Here is a 23,234-nt window from a genome sequence, read left to right on the forward strand (position 1 = left end):
CCCAGCACTGAGGGCTGAGATGGAGCTTCCGGTTCCCTGAGTATTCCTGTTCCAAGGCAAGGGAAACTAGAGGAGGACTTAGAGTTCACTCTGGCTACCTCATGTGCACACACCACACAAAGAGGTGCATCTTCTTTGAGGTGGCCCATGTACATCTGTGCTCCCCAACTGCAGGACCTACTCAGTGCTGTAGTAAGATAAGGACCAGCAACAAAATAATGTCATAATGGGCAGATGAAAATTAACAAGTGCCAGTGGTGGTGGCACATGTCTTTAATACCTACATGCAAGAGGCAGAGACAGGAGGATTTCTGTGAGTTTGAGGCCAGTGTGATCTACATAGTTTCAGGGCCGTCAAACCTACATAGTGAGTGAGAAAACCCTCAAAAAAACCCAACCACATAAAACAAAAGCTCAAAGGCAGTTAGACAGGTTAGAACTGGAAGAACTTGGGATGCTTGCTAGATCTAAAAGACTTTACACACTCTCCAATGACTACAATAGAAGTATAAAATTCTATTCCCCATAGCATTAAAAGTATGAAACTCTTGCCAGGTGTGCCCTCAGGAGGCATGTGGATCTCTGTGTTTGAGGCCAGTCTGGTCTACAAGGCAAGTTCTAGGACTGCCAGGGCTACACAGAGAAACACTATCTCAACAAAACACACATGCACTCAGGAATGCACATGCACACACACATATAGAATTCTTACAATCTAATATAAGACGTAGAAGTTTTTGTGGGGAAAACTTGTTTATTGGAAGACATTAAAGAAAGCTTAACCAATGGAGAGACACAACATGCTTCTGACTGGGGAAGACACACTGAAAAGATGGAAACGTTTTTCAGCTGATTAGCACATTCAACACAACTACAGAAGACAATGCACAAATTTGGTAGGAAATATATGTAACCATATGCGAAGGACTGACATCCAAAACATATAGAAACCGTATGTGTCAATGAAAAACAACTTATCAAACATGGGCAAAAGACACTAAGTATTTCACGTTAGAGGACCCATAAATGGAGAATTATTCCACCAGTAATAAGGGAAATGTAGATTAAACCCAATATGAAATACTGTATAATATGCACCTAATTGGCAAGTACTAGACAGCCAAGAATGAGTATTGCCAAGGTGTAGCTCCAGGAATGGCAGGGACACTGCCAGTGACAGCCCTTCAGAGCCCAGCTCAGCATTACAGGAGACTTCGGCAAGCTGTGATAGATATTCAAATCTATGGCCTCTGAACTCTAACAGTCTAACAGAAATTATTGAGGCACTGGAATGTAAGTCACACAATACATACACCATGACTCCTTTTACACATAAGTTCAAAACCAGGTAATTCTAGACATTTTATTAAGAACATATACATGGCCGGGCGGTGGTGGTGCACGCCTTTAATCCCAGCACTTGGGAGGCAGAGGCAGGTGGATTTCTGAGTTCAAGTCCAACCTGGTCTACAGAGTGAGTTCCAGGACAGCCAGAGCTATACAGAGAAACCCTGTCTCAAAACAACAACAACAACAACAACAAAACATACACATGTATGATAAAGCTATAAATAAACACGCAGGAGTAATTACAAAAGACAAATCCAGAACTTTTACACTACCTAGTGTGTGTGAAGCAGGGAGGGGTAGAAGATGTTTCTAGGCAGGTAAGGCTATTCTGCTTCTTAAGCAAGATTTTGGTAAAAATCTCATTTTACTTTTTTTTTTTTTACACTCTATATGCAGTTTATAGTTGGCATGCACTGTTTCATTGCAAAAACTTTTAAACAAGAAAGTTGTGAGGTTGTGCTTTACTCCACCAAACAAGGCGACACTGCCACTTCAGTCGCTGCTGTGCAAATTTGAGGCAGCCAACAGCAATGTTAAAGTCCATGGCACACCAAACAACCAGGGGTGGTTGGTTTCTTGGAAAAGCTGGTGAAGAGGCACAGCACTACAGCCCAGCCCTCCACAGCAGCCCCCAGCCACTGCTGCATCTCTGCATGAGTGGTTTGCTCACTGTGTGTAGTTATTTCTATAAAGCAGATAATGAGCCAGACTGGAGTGTATAAGGTCTCAGCTAGCCTGGGGTTCTGATGGACTAATTGTCAATATAAAGTAAACTGTACCTCCTTAGTGAATGGCATTGCCTAGGCACATTCTCCTAATTGTGCATTTGTATGCTTATATAGTTCTAAACCCTGAGCAACATACAGCTGTGGGTCAGCTTCCTTCTGGGCATGTAAAAATGTCAGCCGTTTCTAGTCTATCTGCCAACATCCCTGTCTGTGCCCATTTTTGTGGGCTTGCAGCAGTTAAGGGACAACGTCTCCTAGCTCAGGAAATTCAGTAAAAGCTCTGGTCCTCAATTCAGAAATTCTGAAAAACCGAAGAGCTCGTGAAACAGTGAAGCCATCAGCCACTGCAGTTCTTGCCCTCCTGGATTATGGAGTGGGGCAGGGCAGCCTCGGTGAAGCAGAGAAGGAGCCCACGGCCTCTTCAGCTCTACTCACAGTACCAGCAACTCATCACAAGCTGCAGGCACTGCCACGGCTATGTAGAAACAACAGATACAAGCACACCCAGCCAGCTCTGAGACCCAGACTCTCACCCACATCTGATCTAATGAAGGAGGTGTCTGCAACTGGAAGGCTTTGCACCAAACGCTGGGAGTGTCTAAACTCTGCCAAGTACCTGCTGTGCTTTTTACTAGATGTATGCATGCTCAGTTTCTGATGAAACGGGGTGAGGTCAGGAGACCCCTCAAGCAGAAGTCTTTTTTAAAAAATGTATTCTTCAAGGACAGCAGCTCCACACTGCCAGGAAAATGGAGAGCCGCTTGGAACATGGAGGCTAACCATCCCAAGATTTTACAGCTTTCTTTCAGCTTACAGAATCTGTTTTTTAATTTCTCCCAGAACATTATAGGTTTTTTTCCCATGTATGCTCATCATAAAACATTGTAGAACAGAAACACACAAGTACAGGGACTTTTAACTGTCACTAGACTGAGGGGAGGAAGGCCACGGTCTTAACTTCTCTAGTGTAAGAATCCTAAAGTAAGTATGACTTGGGCTGGAATCCCAGCACTTGAGAAGCTGAGGCAGAGGATAACCATGAGTTTAAAGTCAGCCTAGGTTACAGAATGAGACTTTGTCCCAACCAAACAAAACAGTATATTGCCTACTAAGCTTAGCAGTGACATAAGAGACTGATTTCTGCCCTGAGTGGTGGCACACATCTTTGGTCCCAACACCTTGGAGGCAGAGCCAAGTGGATGGATGAGGCCAGCCTCTAATCTACATGGTTAACTCCATGACACCCATGGCTGTTTAGTCAGATCCTGTCTCAAAACAAACAAAGACGGTAGCAACAAAAACAAACAAACAAACACAAACTCTGATGCTCTGCTCACTCTGTATCAGAGAAGGGAATGGGACAATGGTAACAAATCAGAGGACATCACTGAGACTTTGAAGATGATGACTCATTAATCTGCTAACCTCATCAAGTGCTACAACAACTTCAGATCAGGACCTCCTCTTCTGTGAGGCCCTAGCATCTCCTCCTAAACTCATTATCTGTTTGGTCATTTCCTTAGGAAGCAGGCACGGTGAGGCAAGACATACTAAAGAGTCTATTCCCCTCAGATGATAAAATACACTAAGCCACTCTCCTTCAAACCCACCCCATTTTGATCCTGATTTGAGACTGGGGAATGGAAAAATACAAGGGTGGTACATTCCTTTCCTTACCTGTTAAGATATTTAGGTACCATTGACTGCCCAGTATGGAAGAGATACAAAGATCCAGGCTCTGCTCACTCAGCATCAGAGAGGGGAATGGGACAATGGTAACAAATCAGAGGACATCACTGAGACTAATACAGCAGTTAGATCTCCCTGGAGGTGGAGGACATCAGGCAAGGTGTGGCCACTGGTCAAGTAAAAATGGTGGGAGTGGAAATGTGGATTACAGACAGGGGGAAGTGTGTAAAGACAGACAGATGTGGCATTGCTCCTGTGACAAGATCAAGTATGAGGAAAGAGCCCCTACATCTGGGGACAGCAACATTATACCTGATTTTTGCTAAAGCATCGCAAGGAAGTAGCAGGACAGAATCAGTGCTGTGAACCAAAAGCACAGGGGAAAGCCTCCAGAAAGCAAACGAAAGACAGCAAATGGTGAGCCGGGCCTAGGCTGCTCCTCAGAGCCAGCTGTCTCTTTTACCTTTCCTGTAATTCATGGACATCAAATCTTGAAGAACATGACTCCTGAGCACAACCTACTTCAGTTTCTGAGAGTCCATCTTAGGTTAGAGATTCCTGTTGTATTCAAGTGAATGACACACATCAGCATCACACAAAGAGGCTCTGCCACACTACACTTTGAGTCAAAGAAATAATAACACCTGTAACTGTTTATAGAAAAGGTGCTTTTATTTTACACATCATTGGTACACAATACATAGGATTGCCTAAAATCCATCTTGGGAAGCCCAACAGTTACACTTCAGATGGCCAAAGACCAAACCCGCTCGCAGTCTCTCCACTTAGGCGCAGATGACTACAGGAGCCCCAGATAGGAATCACTCCAGACAGAAAGTGACAAATGGTCTTTATGTTAATATGCTACCATCTTAAATAAAACCCCTTAGTCATAGCAGACACTCTCTAAGCAGAAGCAATTTTTGCTAGTCTACAAATCTTTGAAATAATGAGCAACAGCTTTACTTCTCTGCAGATGATTATACATGTAACTGGGTTATGGGGCGAAGGTGCCTCACACATGCAGTCAGATTCTTTTAGGTTTTAAATACAGATTGAGTTTATACATAACTTATTTCTAGTTAAACTGCCAAAACAATTTGCTAAACTAAAATAAGGCCAATACAGTATTTTTTAAAACATAATTCTAAGAGCATGCAGTATCAACAATATTTTTATTTCTTATATGAACCAAAGTCCAGAACACATGGAAGAGGCTTGTGACACAAAGACAGCTATACAGCTCAGAGACAAAAGAAACTTAACTTAGGGGAAATCCTCTTAGAAGAGTTAACTGCCTGGGCTGTGGTGTCGCTTGGTGTTAGAACACTAGCCTAGGTGCCCAGGCCCCAAGGTCAATCTCTAGCGCAGGCGCGCGCATGCACACACACACACACACACACACACACACACACACACTCACACACACACACACACACACACACAAAAAGAAGGAAAAGAAACAAGGTCTGTGTGATGAAGATGGGAGCTGACGATGTGCAGTCCTTAGAAGCCAGCAGTGCGCATGTCAGCGGGACAGATGCTCTATTCACTTCACAGACACGCAGTCCTAGCACCATAGGAACTGCTAACAGCAAAGCCACACAGATCTGCTAAGAGGATCTTTCAGCCACCAGTCCCATAACAGAAACAGAAACATGATTCATGCTTAAGGAAGTAATGCTTATGAAAAAATACAATTTGGGCAATTGGAGGTAAAAAAGGTTTATTATTTTAACAAATTGCTTAGTATAGAAAGGCTACCCTTTCTTCAAAGAAGCAAATTGTGTATTAGAACCATGGGCTCACATCTGCCTCCTGGTATAGAACAGAAGGTAATGCCTTTAAGCAAAATAAACTAAACCACATACTAGACAGGTAAAAATGTGCACAAAACCAATGTTCTAGTTTGCTTTACATCAACTTATTCCTCAATAGTAAGATAAATGGTTTCAAGATGCAAACTGTTAATTAATACAGAGAATAGAATTGGAAGCCCAAAGTTTTCTACTAAAGTAACTGGGCTTAAAGCACCCTTTCTAAACTTGGCTTCTTCCTAGCTGAGCACACACATACAACAAAGCCTATACTCGTTATGTGCAAATCTGCATGCCATGTACCTTTGGTTAAGACATGTTTTGCTTCTATCAGACACATCATGGAAGCTACACAAATGATTGCAAACATAATAATGAGGTAAGCTCAAAGGCTACTAGTGCAAAAGCAAGCGCTGCCAAAGCAAAGCACATGAATGAAGTGAAGGCAGAGCGAAGCTCTCCCATGGGAACTGCTGGGGTAACCAACCAGAGGCTCCTTGTAAACACTGCTGGGAAAGGACCCTTTTAATGAGGAAGATTCATGGGCCCAAAAAAGGTATCCGAACAACACCAGAGTAGTGCATTTATTTAACTTTAGAGTTCAGAAGCCACTCATGTGTCTAATAGTTTGCATATTTTCTTCAAGAGAAATTTAATTAGTGAGACACATTAATTACAAATACTGTAGTATAAAAATCCCAGTTCTTTACAAAAAATTATATATTAAAATATTCTATACACTTTAAGTTAGTAACTGGCATATATATATCAATTCTTCACAATCATATTCATCTGCACTGGGCATATCACACATAAGGTTGGAGGGCACAGCTACTCAGTTGTCCTAAACTGGCACGAGTATGTGAGAGTGTGTAGCTGGAGAAGCTGGTCCTGTGCTTGTGGTTACTGCAGCCCTCGGCCTGAAACGTCTCCTCTGCAGTTCCTGCTCTGTGTGTAGTCACTTCACAACTGCACTTCCCATCTGACTAAGCAGCCAAACTATGACACTTCAAATGGTGTAGAGTAAGTTACCTGTAGCCAAGTGGTCTCGGAGCTTTCTGCATCTCTAAGGTGGCAAGGAGCCTCAAGTGGCTGTCTAATGCTTTTTTTCTGATATAAAAAAGCTTATACAATTTTGAGGTAAAAATAATTCAAAAATAAAACATCTAGAGCATATACAAAGATCTTACAAATGTTTAAAACACCGTGTAAAAACCTGGGTCCTGTTAAGGTGCTTCTTTCTTTCTTCAAGAGGAGGACATACTCTAATCTTTAATGAAGTGGTGAGAAAGCAGTTAAAGCCATTACGACTGCTGAAACGTGACAGTGTTCAGGGATATAGCCAACTCCCAAGGAAAATAGGAACACTTGGAGCTGAAAGGGACTTTAAGGAAAACTCTCCTAACTCCTTCAATGCTAGTGAAGAGATCAAGGGCCAGACAGACTAAGTGCTTTAGCTAAAGATACATTCAGGTATACTGGTCAGATACAAATCAAGACTGTTCACTATCCTTTGTATATTTTGCTAGAATTCTCAGAAAATAATTTTAAAAATCAAAAGCAGAGTTGCTGAACTAGTCTTTCTCTTTTAATTGCTTAAGCTTGTGACAACTGAAGATAAGGGAGTAAGGTAGTACTAAACTTGGAATTACAGATCCTCTGCACTGAGAGATAGCTGATAGAAGACCCCTGTTCCTGGAATAAGGCCAGTGGGTACTTAGACAGGGCATTTACAACATGGAAAACATCTACCACAGCAGGTGTCCACCAGCCAGTGACTAAACTCATCTCAGCAGCCGCAGGATGACTGAGCTACACAGCCTTCATAAAAGAAAGGGGGCAATACACCTTACGGCTTTTATCTTCATCTTGCTATTTTTTCTTTATAAGTAGCTATATGGGTAAGGAAGAATCCATATACTAATTTTCAGTCTTTGCTTCTTTCTATCTTTATTTGGATCTAGAAGTGAGCAAATACATTTTAAGAACAACTTACAAACTCAAATTCATAACTGCTAGAAATACAGTCAGAGAATACTTTCAAAGAACAGATGTTCATAACCAGTTACTAATAAATAACTATCACAACAGCTTTAATAAAAACAACTCAACTCAAAGGAGCTTTCTTACTGTTACCTTGAAGCCATCGGACTTGTGTAGCTGGTCCATAGCCCTTTTCATTCTTTGCTGATATTCTGAACACAATGGCAGGTCTGGATGTGTAATCAATATGTGCATTTGCCAGCTGCCCAGCAGTCACTATACATGAGGTTTTAAGACCACAGTAGATCCTCATGAACACAAGTTGGCTTGGATTATCTTGCACTTGTGCTGTGCGGATAGCCAAGTAGGCCGAATATTCCAAAATATTCCCAGAAGGTGAAGCTGGAGGCTCCCAGGAAAGGTGGATACCTTCAACATTCTGGAAAAGAAGAAGGCAGGTGAAGGCTCTCTGGCTCTCTCTAGGGTCACTGTGCCTTCACGAGACAGGGCCTTCCTTCCGTGGGTTACCCTTACTGCTGACTAAGACTCTACCTTAACTGGCTCTACAGTTTACACACACTTTTCACAAAGTACAGCTTAAATACCCAGGTTTCCTATCATATCCCCAAAGGGCATTTTCTTTCCTAACAAAGAGCAAGGCTTATTATAAAATGTAACCCAGCTTCATATGCTCTAAAATCTAGAACTCTCCAGAATGAACTCTGGGTGATGCAAGCAAGACAATATGCATTGACTTCCAGTCCTTCTGTGCTTTGTGTATTATAATTCAGCTTGCAATCTGGTATTGAAAAATACCATGCATGGCTACCAAAACAAACTTTTAACATTTAATCCACCTCTCTTAGGTATCTTTCACAAGTGCTTATACGAATGTCTCAACACAGGAGTTTCAAATCATTTGTATCACAGTCAAGTCTTGCCGGACCTGACAGACTACCTTAGAAATGCGGACTGTAGACGGAGCTCCAGGAAAACCAGGGATACACGTTTTAAATTCACTGACTTTACTGAAAGGGCCTATTCCACAACCATTGATTGCAGCAACCCTGAATTTATATACTGTTCCTGGAACAAGATCCTGTTTCTTAAGCAAACTGTAGTCAGGTACATCTGCATTTCCTACCTGAAATGTGAAATGTACAAAAGTCAGAGAAAAAGTACATATGTACTTCAAAGTTATAATTCTAATTTTTATTAAACAACAAAACTTTTTAAGAATGAGTGTATTTTAAGGATCCAGTTCCATAATGTATTTCCCTTTATCACACAAAGACTAAAACTCTAATACAGAACCCATTAAGCCCCTGCCTGAACCAGGGCTTCTTATCCAGAGGAAAGGTGATCTGAATCTCTCAGTATAAGGAGAAAGGCAAGGGAATTCTGCACATGAGAGGCAGGAAAGGCAGGGGGAAAAACCCAAAAATAAAAAAACAGAGCTGCAGGGGCTGGTGAGATGGTTCAGTGGGTAAGAGCACTGACTGCTCTTCTGAGGGTCGTGAATTCAAATCCCAGCAACCACATGGTGGCTCACAACCACCCGTAATGAAATCTGACGCCCTCTTCTGGTGGTCTGAAGATAGCTACAGTGTACTCATTTATAATAATAAATAAATCTTAAAAAAAAAAAAAACAGAGCTGCTATCACAATAAACAAAACAAATCCCTATCCCCATGCAAACTTATTAAGTGGGAGAAGAGTCCCAGCCTTGGTGTCATATAATGCTCCTCCTAGGCGCACTGCCCTTTAGAAACAAACAAGCAAGCTTGGCAGAAAAGGAGTGACTAATATGTAGGATATTTAAAGACTCTATTCAGGACGAAACATAAATGTCAAATGGTGACATCCTCTCAGGTGGGACTATCCTAGCATCTATCCCCAGCAAACACTTTGTAGCTCCTCTGCCCAGCCATCAGGCCTGTGCTAGACCAAGTACCACTGGACTGTCACACTGTATGGAAGCCTGGTCTCAGAGAGGTGGCACAACTGACTTGCCCAGTTAACACTGAAGAATGTCAAAACTAGAAATTCAGATTCAGCTGGGCAGTAGTGGCACACACCTTTAATACCAACACTAGGAGGGCAGAAACAGGAAGATCTGAGTTTGAGGCAGCATGATCTATAGAATTCCAGGAAAGCAAAGGCTACACAGAGAGACCCTGTCCCTATTTTATAAAAATATAAACCAAAACAAAAGAAAAAAAACAGAAAATAAAAAAAAAAGAAATTTAAATTCAAATGTCCTTGCTAAAGGTTTTTTGAATAAAGAAATTAAAAATTTAAGAAAGCTTTGAGAAGGCACTGGGGAGATAACTCAGCAAGTAAGAACACTCACTGACTGCTCTTCTGAAGGTCCTAAGTTCAAATCCCAGCAACCACATGATGGCTCACAACCATCCATAATGAAATCTGACACCCTCTTCTAGTGTGTCGGAAGACAGTGACAGTGTACTTATTTATATAATAAACAAATCTTTTTTTTTAAAAAGGAAAGTTTTGAGAAAAATTAAGTAGCTAACATGCCTTTACATGTGGATGTATCTTTATATGGACATAGATTCAGCTTCAGCCAGGAATCTCATGAGCCATAAAAGTGATGTTTGTTTACTAGAATTTTCATTTTTATCAAGAATTAAAAATATTCAATATCAAAAAGAGGGAAGGATTGCCAAAGGTTTTGTTACAGAAACTAAACTGATAAGTGATATATAGGTTGGTTTGGGTGTCCCTCATCTGAAATAATCAGGTACAACAGTATGTGATACAGGCTCTTACTATGTCGCTCTGGCTGCCCTAAAACTATGTAAATCAGGATGGCCTACAACTCACAGAGATCCACCTGCCTCTGCCTCTTGAGGGCTGGGATTAAAGGTGGGTGCCGTCACCATACAACCTGAAGCAGGCTTTTTTTGTTGTTTTTGTTCAAGCTGTGGTTTCTCTATGTAGCTCTGGCTGTCTTGGAACTTACTCTTCAGATCAGGCTAGCCTCAAACTCAAAGATCTGATTGCCTGAGTACTGGGATTAAAGACATGCACCAACACCACCCATTTGAGACATTTTTTTAAGCCCTTACTTTATCTGACCAGACAGATCATTATGCCTTGCAACCCAGCTCAATTATACCTGTAATCTTAGTAATTGGGAGGTAGAAGCAAGAGAATCAGGACTTTAAGGCTAGCCTTGGATACCTAAGAAGTTTGAGGCTGGTCTGGCTACATGAGACTCTGTCTCAAAAAAGAAAAGAAACATACCTTAGTTGATGCAGATTATTTTTTAAAATGTGCCATATTTAAAAAGCAGCATTAAAGAATGCAAGATGACTGTCTATTCAGCACTCTCAATAATCACAATAATACACTGTGGAAAGACCCCAACTTGATTCCTTCAAATGACTTCAATGACGGTTATCAAAATAACCCCACTCTCCAGGATCACAATTCACATTTTATATATTTAGCTTGCTTTTCAAGTGCTAGAAGTTGTGCCAAATTCACATACATGCTAGACATACATTCTGTCACAGTTACATCCTCAGCTCTCAAAGTATACAAAATTTATCAACAGTTACCTTTGACGTACTTTGTTTTCCTTTTGGTAGCAAATAAAACTGGCTCACCAAAGCTGTATTGTTTTTAAAAATTCCTACATCACACCATTGCTCTGCTTTCAAAATGGCCACTGGATTTGAAGGTGTCTCTTTCTAATTTCAGAGAAAGGAAAGTTTATGAAGACAGCATTAAACTTAGAACTGTCAAGACTTACATAATCCCATGCCGTGATCTACAAGCTCATAGTACACAAGTTTTAACAGACCAGGTCAGCTGCCAATGGAAAAGGGATGTCCATCAAACACAGTGTGATAGATACTTGACACCAGGAGCTTGCCACTATCAACCTGGGTTCAGTGAGCATGCTTCCCATCAGTGACAGGTTTAAATGCCAGTTGTCTTGTAGAACACCGTCAGAGACCCTCAGAAAGTGTAACCCCTTTAGAGAAATGCTACTATCTACTCATAAAGGAACAGGTAGAAAACTCCATCCCAAGCTGGCTTTTCCCCTCTAGATTCAAAACAAGCAAGCAGAGATCGGTGATTTTTGTATCTGAAATACCTGTGCTTCTCCAAACCTAAAAGGAGAAAAAAAGTTCACAACTAAAATGCAATTTGAATGTACTTGAATATACACTGAAGCTGGGAATGGATTAAACTGTTTTATGTTTCTTTGCTTGCTTTATAAACAGACTTTATTTAAGCTACTTTCTGGGGTGAGCCATACTTATCCTGGACCTAATCTTTAAAGTCGTCTTCTTATGAACAACACGCTGCTTGCAGAAGTTCAAAACAAGTGTGCACTTCGGTTACGTCTGTCGGAAATACACAAGAGCACACGCACATGCTCATCAGCCATGCTTTTAGTTACTCAGGCTAGCACACAGGACAGAGTGAACTGACTACAAGAGTCTTTAATGCTTAGGAGCAGCTTTAAACAGATCATTTGCTAAAGTTGTAAAAACTCTTCAGCAAGGTTGATAAGGCACCTGACTCCAACTGAAATAACAAACACAACTGTGGCTGATGAATCATAAATTCAGAAGAAGCATTTCCCATTTAATAATCCTCCCCTGAGAAGAGGCTACAAACATAGACTAACATTCTGGAAAGGTGAACATGGACAAAGGAAGATATATGATTAAAATTCCCAAAACAAAAAAAAAAACTATAGACAATTCTGAATGACTCTAAAAGGTAAGCAATTAATCAATAAAATAATCACAGCAACAAAGTAAGATGACAATTTTTTAAAATCCTAAAAACAGTATGTATGTATGATCCTCATATTTATACAAGTAAGGCAATCCTGGTGCACCTGTGAGGAACTCTGCAAGCATTTAAGGTTGGTGATAGGCAAGTCCATTATGGCTATCCACAGAACAACTCCATGTCAGATTTTTTTGAGCTAGCTTTGCATGTACGTCAATCTGCTATTGTAAAGTTCTGCTGTGCTACTATGAAGCAGCTACCCAAGCATTTCTGTTCCACGATAAATCCCATCTTTTAACCATTAATGTAACTTACACTAATAGACATGTGTATATTCATTTAAACATACACAAAATAGAGAAAGCATGGAGAAGAATGTCAAAATTATCTGTGGCCTCACATCCCAGGATAGTTACCTAACAACTGAGAGTACATTGTGAGCTGATACACTGAGAATATGAACATGTGTATTAAGTACATTTTTACATCAAAACTGGGACCACAAAATGTACATTATTACTCTATCAATCTTTTTCACTAAACCTATTATGAAATTTCCTACTCCTCCACCTGCTTCTAAATTTCCATTAATTCCTTACTACACAGAACCTGAGACCACTTCCATTTAAACACGCATCACAACCAGGTCATAAACTTACAGAAAATGGCGTTGCTGCAGCATGCACTTCTACACGGCTGATCTTAGTTGCAGGCAGAGCACATATTTCATCAACTGAAAACCAAATGACCAGTTAACTATTAAATAATCACTCAGACATTAAAACAGTTAATAAACATACAGAGTATTAAACGACACCAAACTTTTAAACATAATCTGTGTTATGTGTATTTTACCATGATTAAAGGGACTAAAAAACTGGGGAGTTAGGGAAACACCTCAGTCGGTTCAATCCCAGAACCCATGTAAAAAAACCTGGGCATGGGCCTCAGTACTGGCGAGGCAGAGAAAGGCAGATCACTGAGGCTTCTTGGCCAGATGGGTTGGCTAAACTGGCAAGCTCCACAGAAAAATTAGAGACCCTATCTCAAGCAACAGGATGTACAGTGACTGAGGAAGACACACAAGGTATCTCAGGCCTTCACATGCACACACACACCACCACCACCACCACCACCACAAACAACAACAACAACCACCACCTGAAAAAAAAAAGTCAGAGCAATCAGAAATGAATAACCATTCACACCAATGCCAATGTTCCTTTTCTAAGGCTTGGGTAACTAGCTACAGTGAAAAAGAGGATGTTTACAAAGATGAACCCCAGTGCCTCGTACAAGAGATAAGCTGTGACAACCTTAGAAACCAATCAACTCTAAGGACTGTTAATCCTCTGGACTAATCTTTCCTAAGGAACAAGTTTGCTGAGCCTGTTCACAGTAGAGGAGATACACTGTATCCTAGTGTGTGTTTGTCTAAACACTTCACATAAAGGAGCAAAGACTACTGGGATGGGGATGTAGCTCAATGTAGCATAAGAGTGACCCTAGGTTCAATTCCTAACATGACAAGCAACAAAAACTTGTTTAATTTGAGGCTAACAAGAGGTGTGTATAGTTGGGTACAAAAATCCACACCTATAATCTCAGCACTCAGGAGGCTGAGGCAGGAGGACCTCAAGTTAGGAGATCAGACAGGGCTACATGGTGAGATTTAGCTCATAAAAGATAAAAGTCAAAGGAAAGGAAAAGGGTAGACTATTTTACATATCTATCTAACTGCTTCATGATCTGCCCCACAGTGCAATGCAACACCCCCCCACCCCCACCCCTGGTAACTGTAAGGATTCACAAGCATCAATGGATCACAGTACAGTGTGTGAAATGTGTTCCAAACCTTTAGATTTGGTACTGGATGTTGCTAGCGAGGTCTCAGCTTTAACAACTGCCCTGTTTGTACTGGATGGTTCAGTTTTAATGGTCTGCTGGACTACCACAGTCTGCATGCTGGAAATAGTACTGGAGAGTCAAGGTTCAGTAATTACTGTCCTTAAGTTTAGTACATGTGTCGAAGCATGAGGACCTGAGGGTTTTTTTTAAGATTTATTTATTATATGTAAGTACACTGTAGCTGTTTTTGGATACTCCAGAAGAGGGCGTCAGATTTCATTATGGATGGTTGTGAGCCACCATGTGGTTGCTGGGACTTGAACTCAGAACCTTTGGAAGAACAGTCAGTGCTCTTAACCACTGAGCCATCTCTCCAGCCTGAGGACCCAAGTTTTGAAGCCTGGAGCTTTCTGATTAATCTCTGGGTATAAAATGTTTAGAATAGGTGCACTGGACCTAGCACGAATGTGTAACATCTCAGCTCCCTCTTCCACATTAAATACTAACATTATTTGCTACTATACTAGAGATCAAATGGCTCTGACACTAGGTTTAGAGTGTATATGTGTGGAGGGGGTGGTAATCGGGCATGAATTTCTTACTGTTCTGCTTTCTCCTGTCCTAAATGTATTTAAGATCTTGTCCATTTTCTGTATTCTCTTCCATTGTGGAAAATAAACAGTGGTGCCCACACACTTCTGTTTAAAGCCTGTCTCTTCCTATGAATTAAAATCACTCATCTGACAAAAGAGCATTATGTCTGTTTTTTTGATGCTGAGAGAACAGGCAGAGTTCATGCCTCATGGAGTTCTTTATCTGGTAAAAATACATGTGCAAAGAGTTGCAAACTGTGATGCCTACTATAAAGAAAGAGACAAAAATAACAGCAGGCAAGCAAACAAACAAAAACATTTATCTTTCTCACTCTCTTCAGTAACATTTCCTTTCTTTCCTTTTTTTTTTTTTTCCCCTGAGACAGGGTTTTTCTGTGTAGCCCTGGCTGTCCTGGAACTCACTCTGTAGTGAGAAACTCGAAACTCAGAAATCTGCCTGCCTCTGCCTCCCAAGTGCTGGGATTAAAGGCGTGTGCCACCGCTACCCGGCTTCAGTGATGTTTTCTACCTGGTGTTCTTAGACAGCTCTTCCCTCTCCCACCATGTACCCTATGCTGCAAACACCAGTCACCAATCACTCACCAGTCAAGCATGGATAGCCTGGGCACGGATTAGCTGTTGGGAATCTGCTCTTGTGGAACTTCCATTTCAGATAACTTCTACATTTGTATTATAGACAAATACTACTTCTTAGACTCCATATCTATATATTAACCTACCTAATATATTCCTCAAGTATTCAGTGTCCATTGTGATGTTCAACTAAAACCAGTTTTATGTGACTTACCTTTTCCTCTCATAACCAGCCAGCTGCAAAGTTTGTAATATACCTTTATATTATACCAAAGGCATATTAAGAGCCTCTTTAATCATTTTCCCCCCTCTATCTTACCCACTGTGGTGTCTTTGTACATATCTGTCTGAGACTCCTGAAAGAACTCCTAACCAGTCTTTCAATTACTTCCTAACCCATCCCTCCTCCTGGTAAAGCCAGAGGGTTATCTCAAGGAGAACACACCTGCAGTCCTAACATCTAAACCTTTACTGCTGGAAGCACACAGGGCAGTTCTTACAGTCTGCAAAGAATGTCATATTGCTGGTAACCTGAGAGCAAAGAGGCAGGCCCTAACAGTGTATGGTGTGTCAGGCACTGTGGCACAAGCTCTGGCTTTACCAACTGCTCAGAACCAATTTTACCAAAAAATTGGAAGGCTCAAGCTCAAGTTTGTTTTCAGTATATAAGCTTCTTTGTACAGCAGAAAATTACAAATAAAAAATTTTAAACTAGAAGTTCAGAATCAAGCTCATCTATACCAAATAATCCCTTTTTATCAAGAAAGCCAGCAATCCTGACAGGCATAGCAGGCCATGCCCACAATCCCAGCACTTGGAAGGATGAAGCAGGAGACGCACTAGGAGCCTGAGGCCAGGTAGCCTGGGGAACACCTGATTTCTAAGCCAGCCTGGGAGACAGTGTGAGTCTGTCTCAAAAAAAAAAAGTAAAATCCAACCAATCAAAACGGAGAATCAGCAGAGCGCAGCTCTTGTATCAGTAATGAAATGAGAAAAGCATACAAAATAATGTTCTTCAGTATTTTTATCTACTGCAGATGCAAAATGGAAATAAAAACAATGTTTATCCTGTTATATTTAAAAACAATGTTTATCCTGTTACATTTGAATCCCTAAAACAGATTTAAAACAGATATTGCAAAGTCTTAAATTTAAAAAGCTACTTTCTACTCCAAGGATATGACAGAATTAATAAAATAATTTCAGATGGTGAAATCATAAACAATACTTGAAATATATCTGAGTGGCACCTGAATATAGCCAGGCATGGTGAATTACAACATTTTTTAGGCTGAGGTAGGAGGATTGCCACAAGTTTAGGCTGGCAATACTTTAGGCTGTAATAGTGAGTTCCAGGTTAGCAAGGGCTACAAAGTATAATCCTGTTCAAAAAACCAAAAAGAAGAAACAAAACAAAATACAACAGAATATTCAAATTTTAAAAAAATCATCAAATCGTGAGCTGTCTTATGAATACAGTTCCTATAACCAAATTTCCTTACTTTAGATACATGCTATGCCACTATTTACTAAATGACAACTATTTATCAAGCACAGATATCAGCATTTTAGAAATAGCAATAAGGGCTGGCAAGATGGCTCGGCAAGTAAGAGCACTGACTGCTCTTCTGAAAGTCCTGAGTTCAGATCCCAGCAACCACATGGTGGCTCACAACCATCTGTAATGAGATCTGACACCCTCTGCTGATGTGTCTGAAGACAGCTACAGTGAGTTACACTGGAGTGAGAGGGGCCAGAGCGAGCGGAGTGTCCTGAGTCAATTCCCAGCAGCCACATGATGGCTCATGGCCATCTGTACAGCTACAGAGTATCCATACACATAAAATAAATAAAATAAATCTTAAAAAAAAAAAGAAATAGCAATAAGATAAACAAATAACCTCATATAGCTAAAAAGTGACCAGAAAATAAGCACAGAGACAGTCACACTGATCACACTGGCCAACCTCAATGTCACCAAACACTCCCCGAACTGAAATTTCATATTTACAATGTGAACTTGTCAGCTATGGTCACTCCGAGGAAAATTATCAAAAACATGTAACATAAGTACTTGCCTTTAATCCCAGCACTCAAGAAGCAGAGGCAGATGGATCTCTGTTAATTCCAGTACAGCCAAGACTACATAGTAAGACACACACACACACACATACACACACACACACACACACACACACACACACACACACACACACACACACAAGCTGGGTGGTAGCTGCGCATATCCTTAATAGCAGCATCTGGGAGGCAGAAGCAGGGCAATCTCCAAATACAAAGCCAGGCTGCACAGAGAAACCCTGTCATAAAAAACCAAATACACACACACACACACACACACACACACATACACATATACACACACACATACGCACACACTCCACTCCCCACCAAAACCAGTGTAAACAGTGTAATATCTGCTTCTTCAGTAACTCTGGAATTCCCTACCCAGGCTATAAAGCTTTATCTATACCTTCATTCTTCCACAGCATGTCCGCCACACAGCTGCTGTTGTTGGACGCATTCGGCGCCAATGGTGAGTGTAAAGCTGCACTAGAATCTGCTGCTCGCAAGTCTGGTTTGCTTTTCAGTGAGGTTCCTCTCACAGCTGTGTGCTCAGTTTTTGTACTGTTTACTGTATCACTAACCTACAAGAAATAAAACAGCTTATCATAGCAAGTGATGTAAGTGAAACAGAAGGACACATATTAAAGCAAAATATTTACAAATACATTTAGGAAGGCAAGTTTACCAACAGGGAGTAGTGGTGCACACCTGGGATCCCAATCATTTGAGAGCTAGGACAGGAAGCTCCAGTGCTCTAGGCTAGCCTACACTAGAAATATGACTCACAAAACAACAACAGAAACTAAAACTTACTAAACATAAAACATTTAAAATGATATCACTAACTTCTATAGAATTCTTTAAAACTAGTAGTTTTAGGAGATTTTTTCCACGTAGTTTCTATGTTCCAAAGACTGTAGTTATAGTTTAGCATATTTAGTTTTTAACATGGTGGCTAGTATGACAAAGAAATACTCATGTAACACAGTGAGGCCATGAAAACCGCTCCACTTAACGTTTTTATTAACCATGTGTTAACTGTGTATATGTGTACAAGTGTGCATGTATAGTCAGAGGACAATTCTATGCAGTGAGATTTCTCCTTCTGCTTTTTATGTGGGTTCAGGGATTGAACTCTGGGGGTCTGGCTTGCATAGTAAGTTCTTGTCTCACTGAACCATTTTGTTAGCTCCTATTTGATTTTTAAAAAACAAATTAGACACAGAGCAAAAAAATCTGATGACTCTTAAAAGAAAAATTTCAGCAAAGGAATTATTCTGTATGAGTGAATTTTATGTATAAAGACTCAATATACTAATATCAGTCTTATAGAAACCTTCCTCATGCTAAGCCTGGCTATATAGACATTTAATTCTGGTTAGTTTGGAGGGTGAGGCACAGGAGACTGGGAGAGGGGAGAACACAAGAGACAGGGACTTTATTAGTGACATTTAATTTACCTTCCTAAACATAATACAATGAACACATTTAAACTTTATGGCAGTTCAATTTCTCAATGACAACATCATACATTGTATAGCCATGCAACCATAAAGATGGCCTGCCTTCCTTCAAACACTCCAATGTTGCTGTTGTTTTACTCATATGTGTGTGTGTATTCACTGAACCATTATATATATATATATATACACATTTTTAAGATTTATTTATTTATTATATGTAAGTACACTGTAGCTATCTTCAGGCACACCTCAGCTATCTGAGGCCCAGAAGAGGGCATCAGACCATTACGGGTGGTTGTGAGTCACCATGTGCAAATTTGCTTTTATGATGGTAAACTGTATGTATAACAAATAATTATTTTTAAAGCAATTTCTCAGGTTTGGGAGATGACTCCCCAACAAAATACTTTCAGCATACCTGAAAAATACTTGACAAAAATACTTTCAGCACAAATATAAGGACCTGAGTTCAGGTGCCCAGGATCCTAACAAAAATTCATGTGAAAAAACTGTATGAGGTAGAACATCCCTTCAGCCCTAGGGCTGAGGGAAGAGAGACAGGAGGATGGACCCTAGAGCTTGCTGGCCAGCCAGCGTTAGCTGAATTCACAAGACTCAGGTTCAGAGATCCTGTCTTAAAACTCCGGGAGAGAATGACTGAGAAGTAACCCAATGCTAGCCTCTGCCTCCCATGTGTCCCTGATTATGCACGTCCACTTGCATATACACACCACACATTTCTCTGTAAACTATTATTAGCAGGTATTTCATTTGTATACTTATTTTATATTAGATACTAGAGTGTGTATATTTTTCTTAGGCAAAAAAAGGGGTTGAACAGGCTTAGGAGACCCTGAACTAGAACATAAAGAAAGGCTCCAGAAGACAAAAAAAGAAAAACAAATTGCTGGAATCTGAATATAAATTAATTATAGGAAAGAAAAAATAAGAAAATGAAAAAGGGAGGCAACTAATGGCAGGAAAAGCAAAGTTACATGTGAAGGAACATACTGACAACATGTTTACATGGCATCTGTAAATAAGTCATTGTCTATAAATAAGTCAACTACGAAGATTCAAGGCTGGAGGAGAGAGGACATGGGGGAAGATATCACCAAGTCTTCGCCTTCTGTTATTTCTCCTGTGTGAATGTGTTTGTGCATGTGAACATGTCTGCACATGTGTATGGAGACCAGAGGAAGCCCTGGCTGTACTTCCTCAAGAAGGCTGTCCCTGGCCTAGAATTTGCCAAGGAGGCTTGGCTGGCTGGCTTAAGACTGCTGCTCCTGCCTCCCGAGGACGCCTGCCTCCTGAGGATGGGCTTACAAGCACTCCCCACTCCCCAGTTTCATCATCTTCTCAGTGAAGAGAAGTGATCAAAAGCTAGAGAGTAAAGGCTTGGTGTAATAAGGTCTTTATTTATTGTTGTTGTTTTTCTCCTTTGTTTTTTGAGACAGGGTCTCACTATGCAGCCCTGGCTGTCCTAGAACTTACTAAGTAGACCAAACTGGCCTTGAACTCACAGAGATCCACCTACCTATGCTTCCTGAATGCTGAGATTAAAGGTGTGGTACCACACCCAACTATGACTTCATTTAGGAGGGCACAGTTAGATACTAAAAGAAAGCTAGAATAATTTAAAGGAGTCGTTTTTAGTAAGATCCAAGAACAGGAAGGGACAACAGTACCTTATGGTATACACAGTTTATGGTATACACACACACATAACATAATATTCATAACAACTTTATATACATAATATAAGAAAATAGGCTACTCACAAACTGTATGAACAAAACATGTAAGACCTCCTTCCTGGACAACTACAGTATTTTCTCATATTCTTGATCCTCAGTCATGCTCAGAATAGGAATACAGCTCACCCCTTCCCATATAAAGTTCCACTGGTATCAACAGCAGTTTATCAGAAGAAATATGAGCTTTAATAAGCTGAGCCATTATCTTATACAAATACTTACCATGACTACTTCATAAAAAACAAGTAAACTCATAGTTGTTCAGTTTAGCTACTGATATTCTTTGGTAAATGAAATATATAGTAAACCATGAGGATATACTTAAATCATATTTTATAGATTCAGAATTAATGTTTGTGTGACATCTAGGAGTCACAATATAAACATATGAAAATGCATTTTGATTGAGACAGGGTTTTGTTCAGTTCAGGCTGGCTCTGAACAGTATAGCTAAGGCTGGCCTTGACTTTCTGAACCCTCTGGCTCCACCTCTCAAATGCTGGGAATACAGACATGCACCACCATGCCTGGCTCATAAGTATCAATCTGAGTCGAATAGCATTCAATGCTATATGTGATGAAACCAGGCTTCTCTTCATAACAAGAGAATTCACTTCAGGCTTCTGTCATAATAATCTGTGGAACTTTTTTCCCTTTTATTTCTGTGGGGCTAGAGAGAGAATCCAGGGTATCATATATGCTGCCAAGCACTCTAACACTGAGCCTCACCCCCAGCCCAGCCCTGGGAGAACAGAGCTGCCTGGAAAATCTCAGGAATGATTCTTATATAAAGCCAGGAGTAATCATTAATTCAGAGTAATATACAGAAAAAAAATCTCAATAAAAACTAGAGCTAAAGCCAAAAATTCTCATTTGTCATCACAGATGCTTCAACTTACACTGTTATGAAGGGTGCTATTACTGCCTTGTCTGTGAGGGTCCGTCCTGCCTCCTGTAGGAATGAGAAAGTTCACACTGATGTGCTCTTAATTAGCATCCATAAAATATGTTGTAAATATACATGTTAGAGATTAAAATACCATCTTTACTCAAGTTTAGCCAATTTCTTAATAGTTTACTTAACAGTTGCTGAAATCCTTCCTGTAGACTATAACAAATTTAATTACTTTCCAGGGTCTATTCAGTTAAAAACACTTTAAAAAAACAGTAAAATATTTCTGAAAGCTAATTAAAATCATTTCTGGAACTCAAGTTCTATAAATTTTAAAACTGCACCAAAATGAACTCTCTGTAACTCTCTGAGTTCTACCACAGCAAACAGTAAAACAGCCACGTTTCAGAGCTGAAGCTGAGGAGAGCTGGCTTACCAGGTATGGACCACGACAGGTTAAAATTCACAAATAGTCCTGAACGGAGTATAACCACATAATTTTCTGTGTTTTTAAGAAGCACACGAGCAGACATGCATTCCTCAAGCATGACACTTGTTTTACCTAGCATATTTGATGCAGCTGAAGAATCAGATGATGTAGCTTGGTGCGTCAAGTCAGTATTCAGCTGCAAAAGATAGCCCTCGACCGTAGGCACTTCATCCCACTTGACATGGAAAGAGTTGGTAGTAGCTTTGATTAACTGGACTTGTGATGGTGCTGGAGGTTTCTCTAAAGAAAAATATCCATATAATCCTTTAGTTTCAAATGCATCAATAATTTGCCAATAGTTTTGATGTACAGAAGCTTTGAAATCTCCAGCAATGAGCACTGCACTGTTTAATAAATATACTTAAACGAAGCCAGAGTCAGTGAGATCGTAGTACTGTACAGCTCTGATTTTATTCAGATTCTCATACAGACAAACAATCCAATAGCAAACTACTTGAGTAATTAGACTCAGAATAATAATGTTTAATCCTAGAAACCTGAAGGTTTATCCTGAATATGACAATCTCGTCTAAAAGGCTGAGGGGTGTAACTGAGTATTATATAATTACTGCTTTACCATTTTACCTTTAGAAATTTTAAGTTTTTTTAATTTAAAGAACTGATTTTCAACGAATACCATACATGCTAGAAATACTGCTGTTCGGAAAAATGACTTGGATATATCTTGGAAAAATATGAAGTTTTAATACCCCTTTAACAAAATTAGTATTATCCAGAGCATATAACCTTAGTATAAAATATTGCTAAATTTCTACAACAAGTAACAGGTCTTTAAGATCTAAGATTATATATACAATATCTTTGGTCCTATCTTCTATGTATAGTTGGGTATGAGTGAGGTTCACAACTGAGAGAAAAAGTATGTTCTCAGCTTTCAATAGTTAGCTAAAAGCCTATTATCTACTTTATTTTAAAATATTATCTTTTTAAAATATGTTAATCATTATTTTATGTTTTATAGGTGTTTTGCCTTCATGTTCATCACATGCATGCCTGGTGCACACAGGCCAGAAGAAGGTGTCAGGTCCCTGGAACTGGAGTTACAGATGTTGTAAGGTGCCATATGGCCCTCTGAAAGAGCTGCTTGCACTCTTAACTGCTGAGTCACCCATCTCTCCAGCCTCAAATCTATCTTTTTACTGAG

General features: G+C 40.0%; 1 protein-coding gene across 2 annotated transcripts in view; it reads right to left on the minus strand.

The window, feature by feature from the left end:
• Positions 1-4,420: 4,420 nt before the first annotated feature.
• Hcfc2 (host cell factor C2) overlaps positions 4,421-23,234 on the minus strand; it is a 37,241-nt gene continuing 18,427 nt past the window's right edge. The window contains exons 8-14 of one of the 2 annotated variants that reach the window (XM_031349302.1): positions 22,142-22,309; positions 21,587-21,639; positions 17,874-18,048; positions 13,007-13,080; positions 11,156-11,287; positions 8,526-8,711; positions 4,421-8,006 (exon numbers count right to left, since the gene is read on the minus strand). In XM_031349302.1, the coding sequence (XP_031205162.1) occupies positions 7,692-8,006; positions 8,526-8,711; positions 11,156-11,287; positions 13,007-13,080; positions 17,874-18,048; positions 21,587-21,639; positions 22,142-22,309 (1,103 nt within the window). In that variant the 3' untranslated portion in view covers positions 4,421-7,691. The remainder of the gene's footprint in view (positions 8,007-8,525; positions 8,712-11,155; positions 11,288-13,006; positions 13,081-17,873; positions 18,049-21,586; positions 21,640-22,141; positions 22,310-23,234) is intronic. The other variant, XM_031349303.1, reaches the window with a different exon arrangement.

The sequence above is a fragment of the Mastomys coucha genome, unplaced genomic scaffold (assembly GCF_008632895.1).
Source record: "Mastomys coucha isolate ucsf_1 unplaced genomic scaffold, UCSF_Mcou_1 pScaffold4, whole genome shotgun sequence".
In the NCBI taxonomy this organism is placed as follows: Eukaryota; Metazoa; Chordata; class Mammalia; order Rodentia; family Muridae; genus Mastomys; species Mastomys coucha.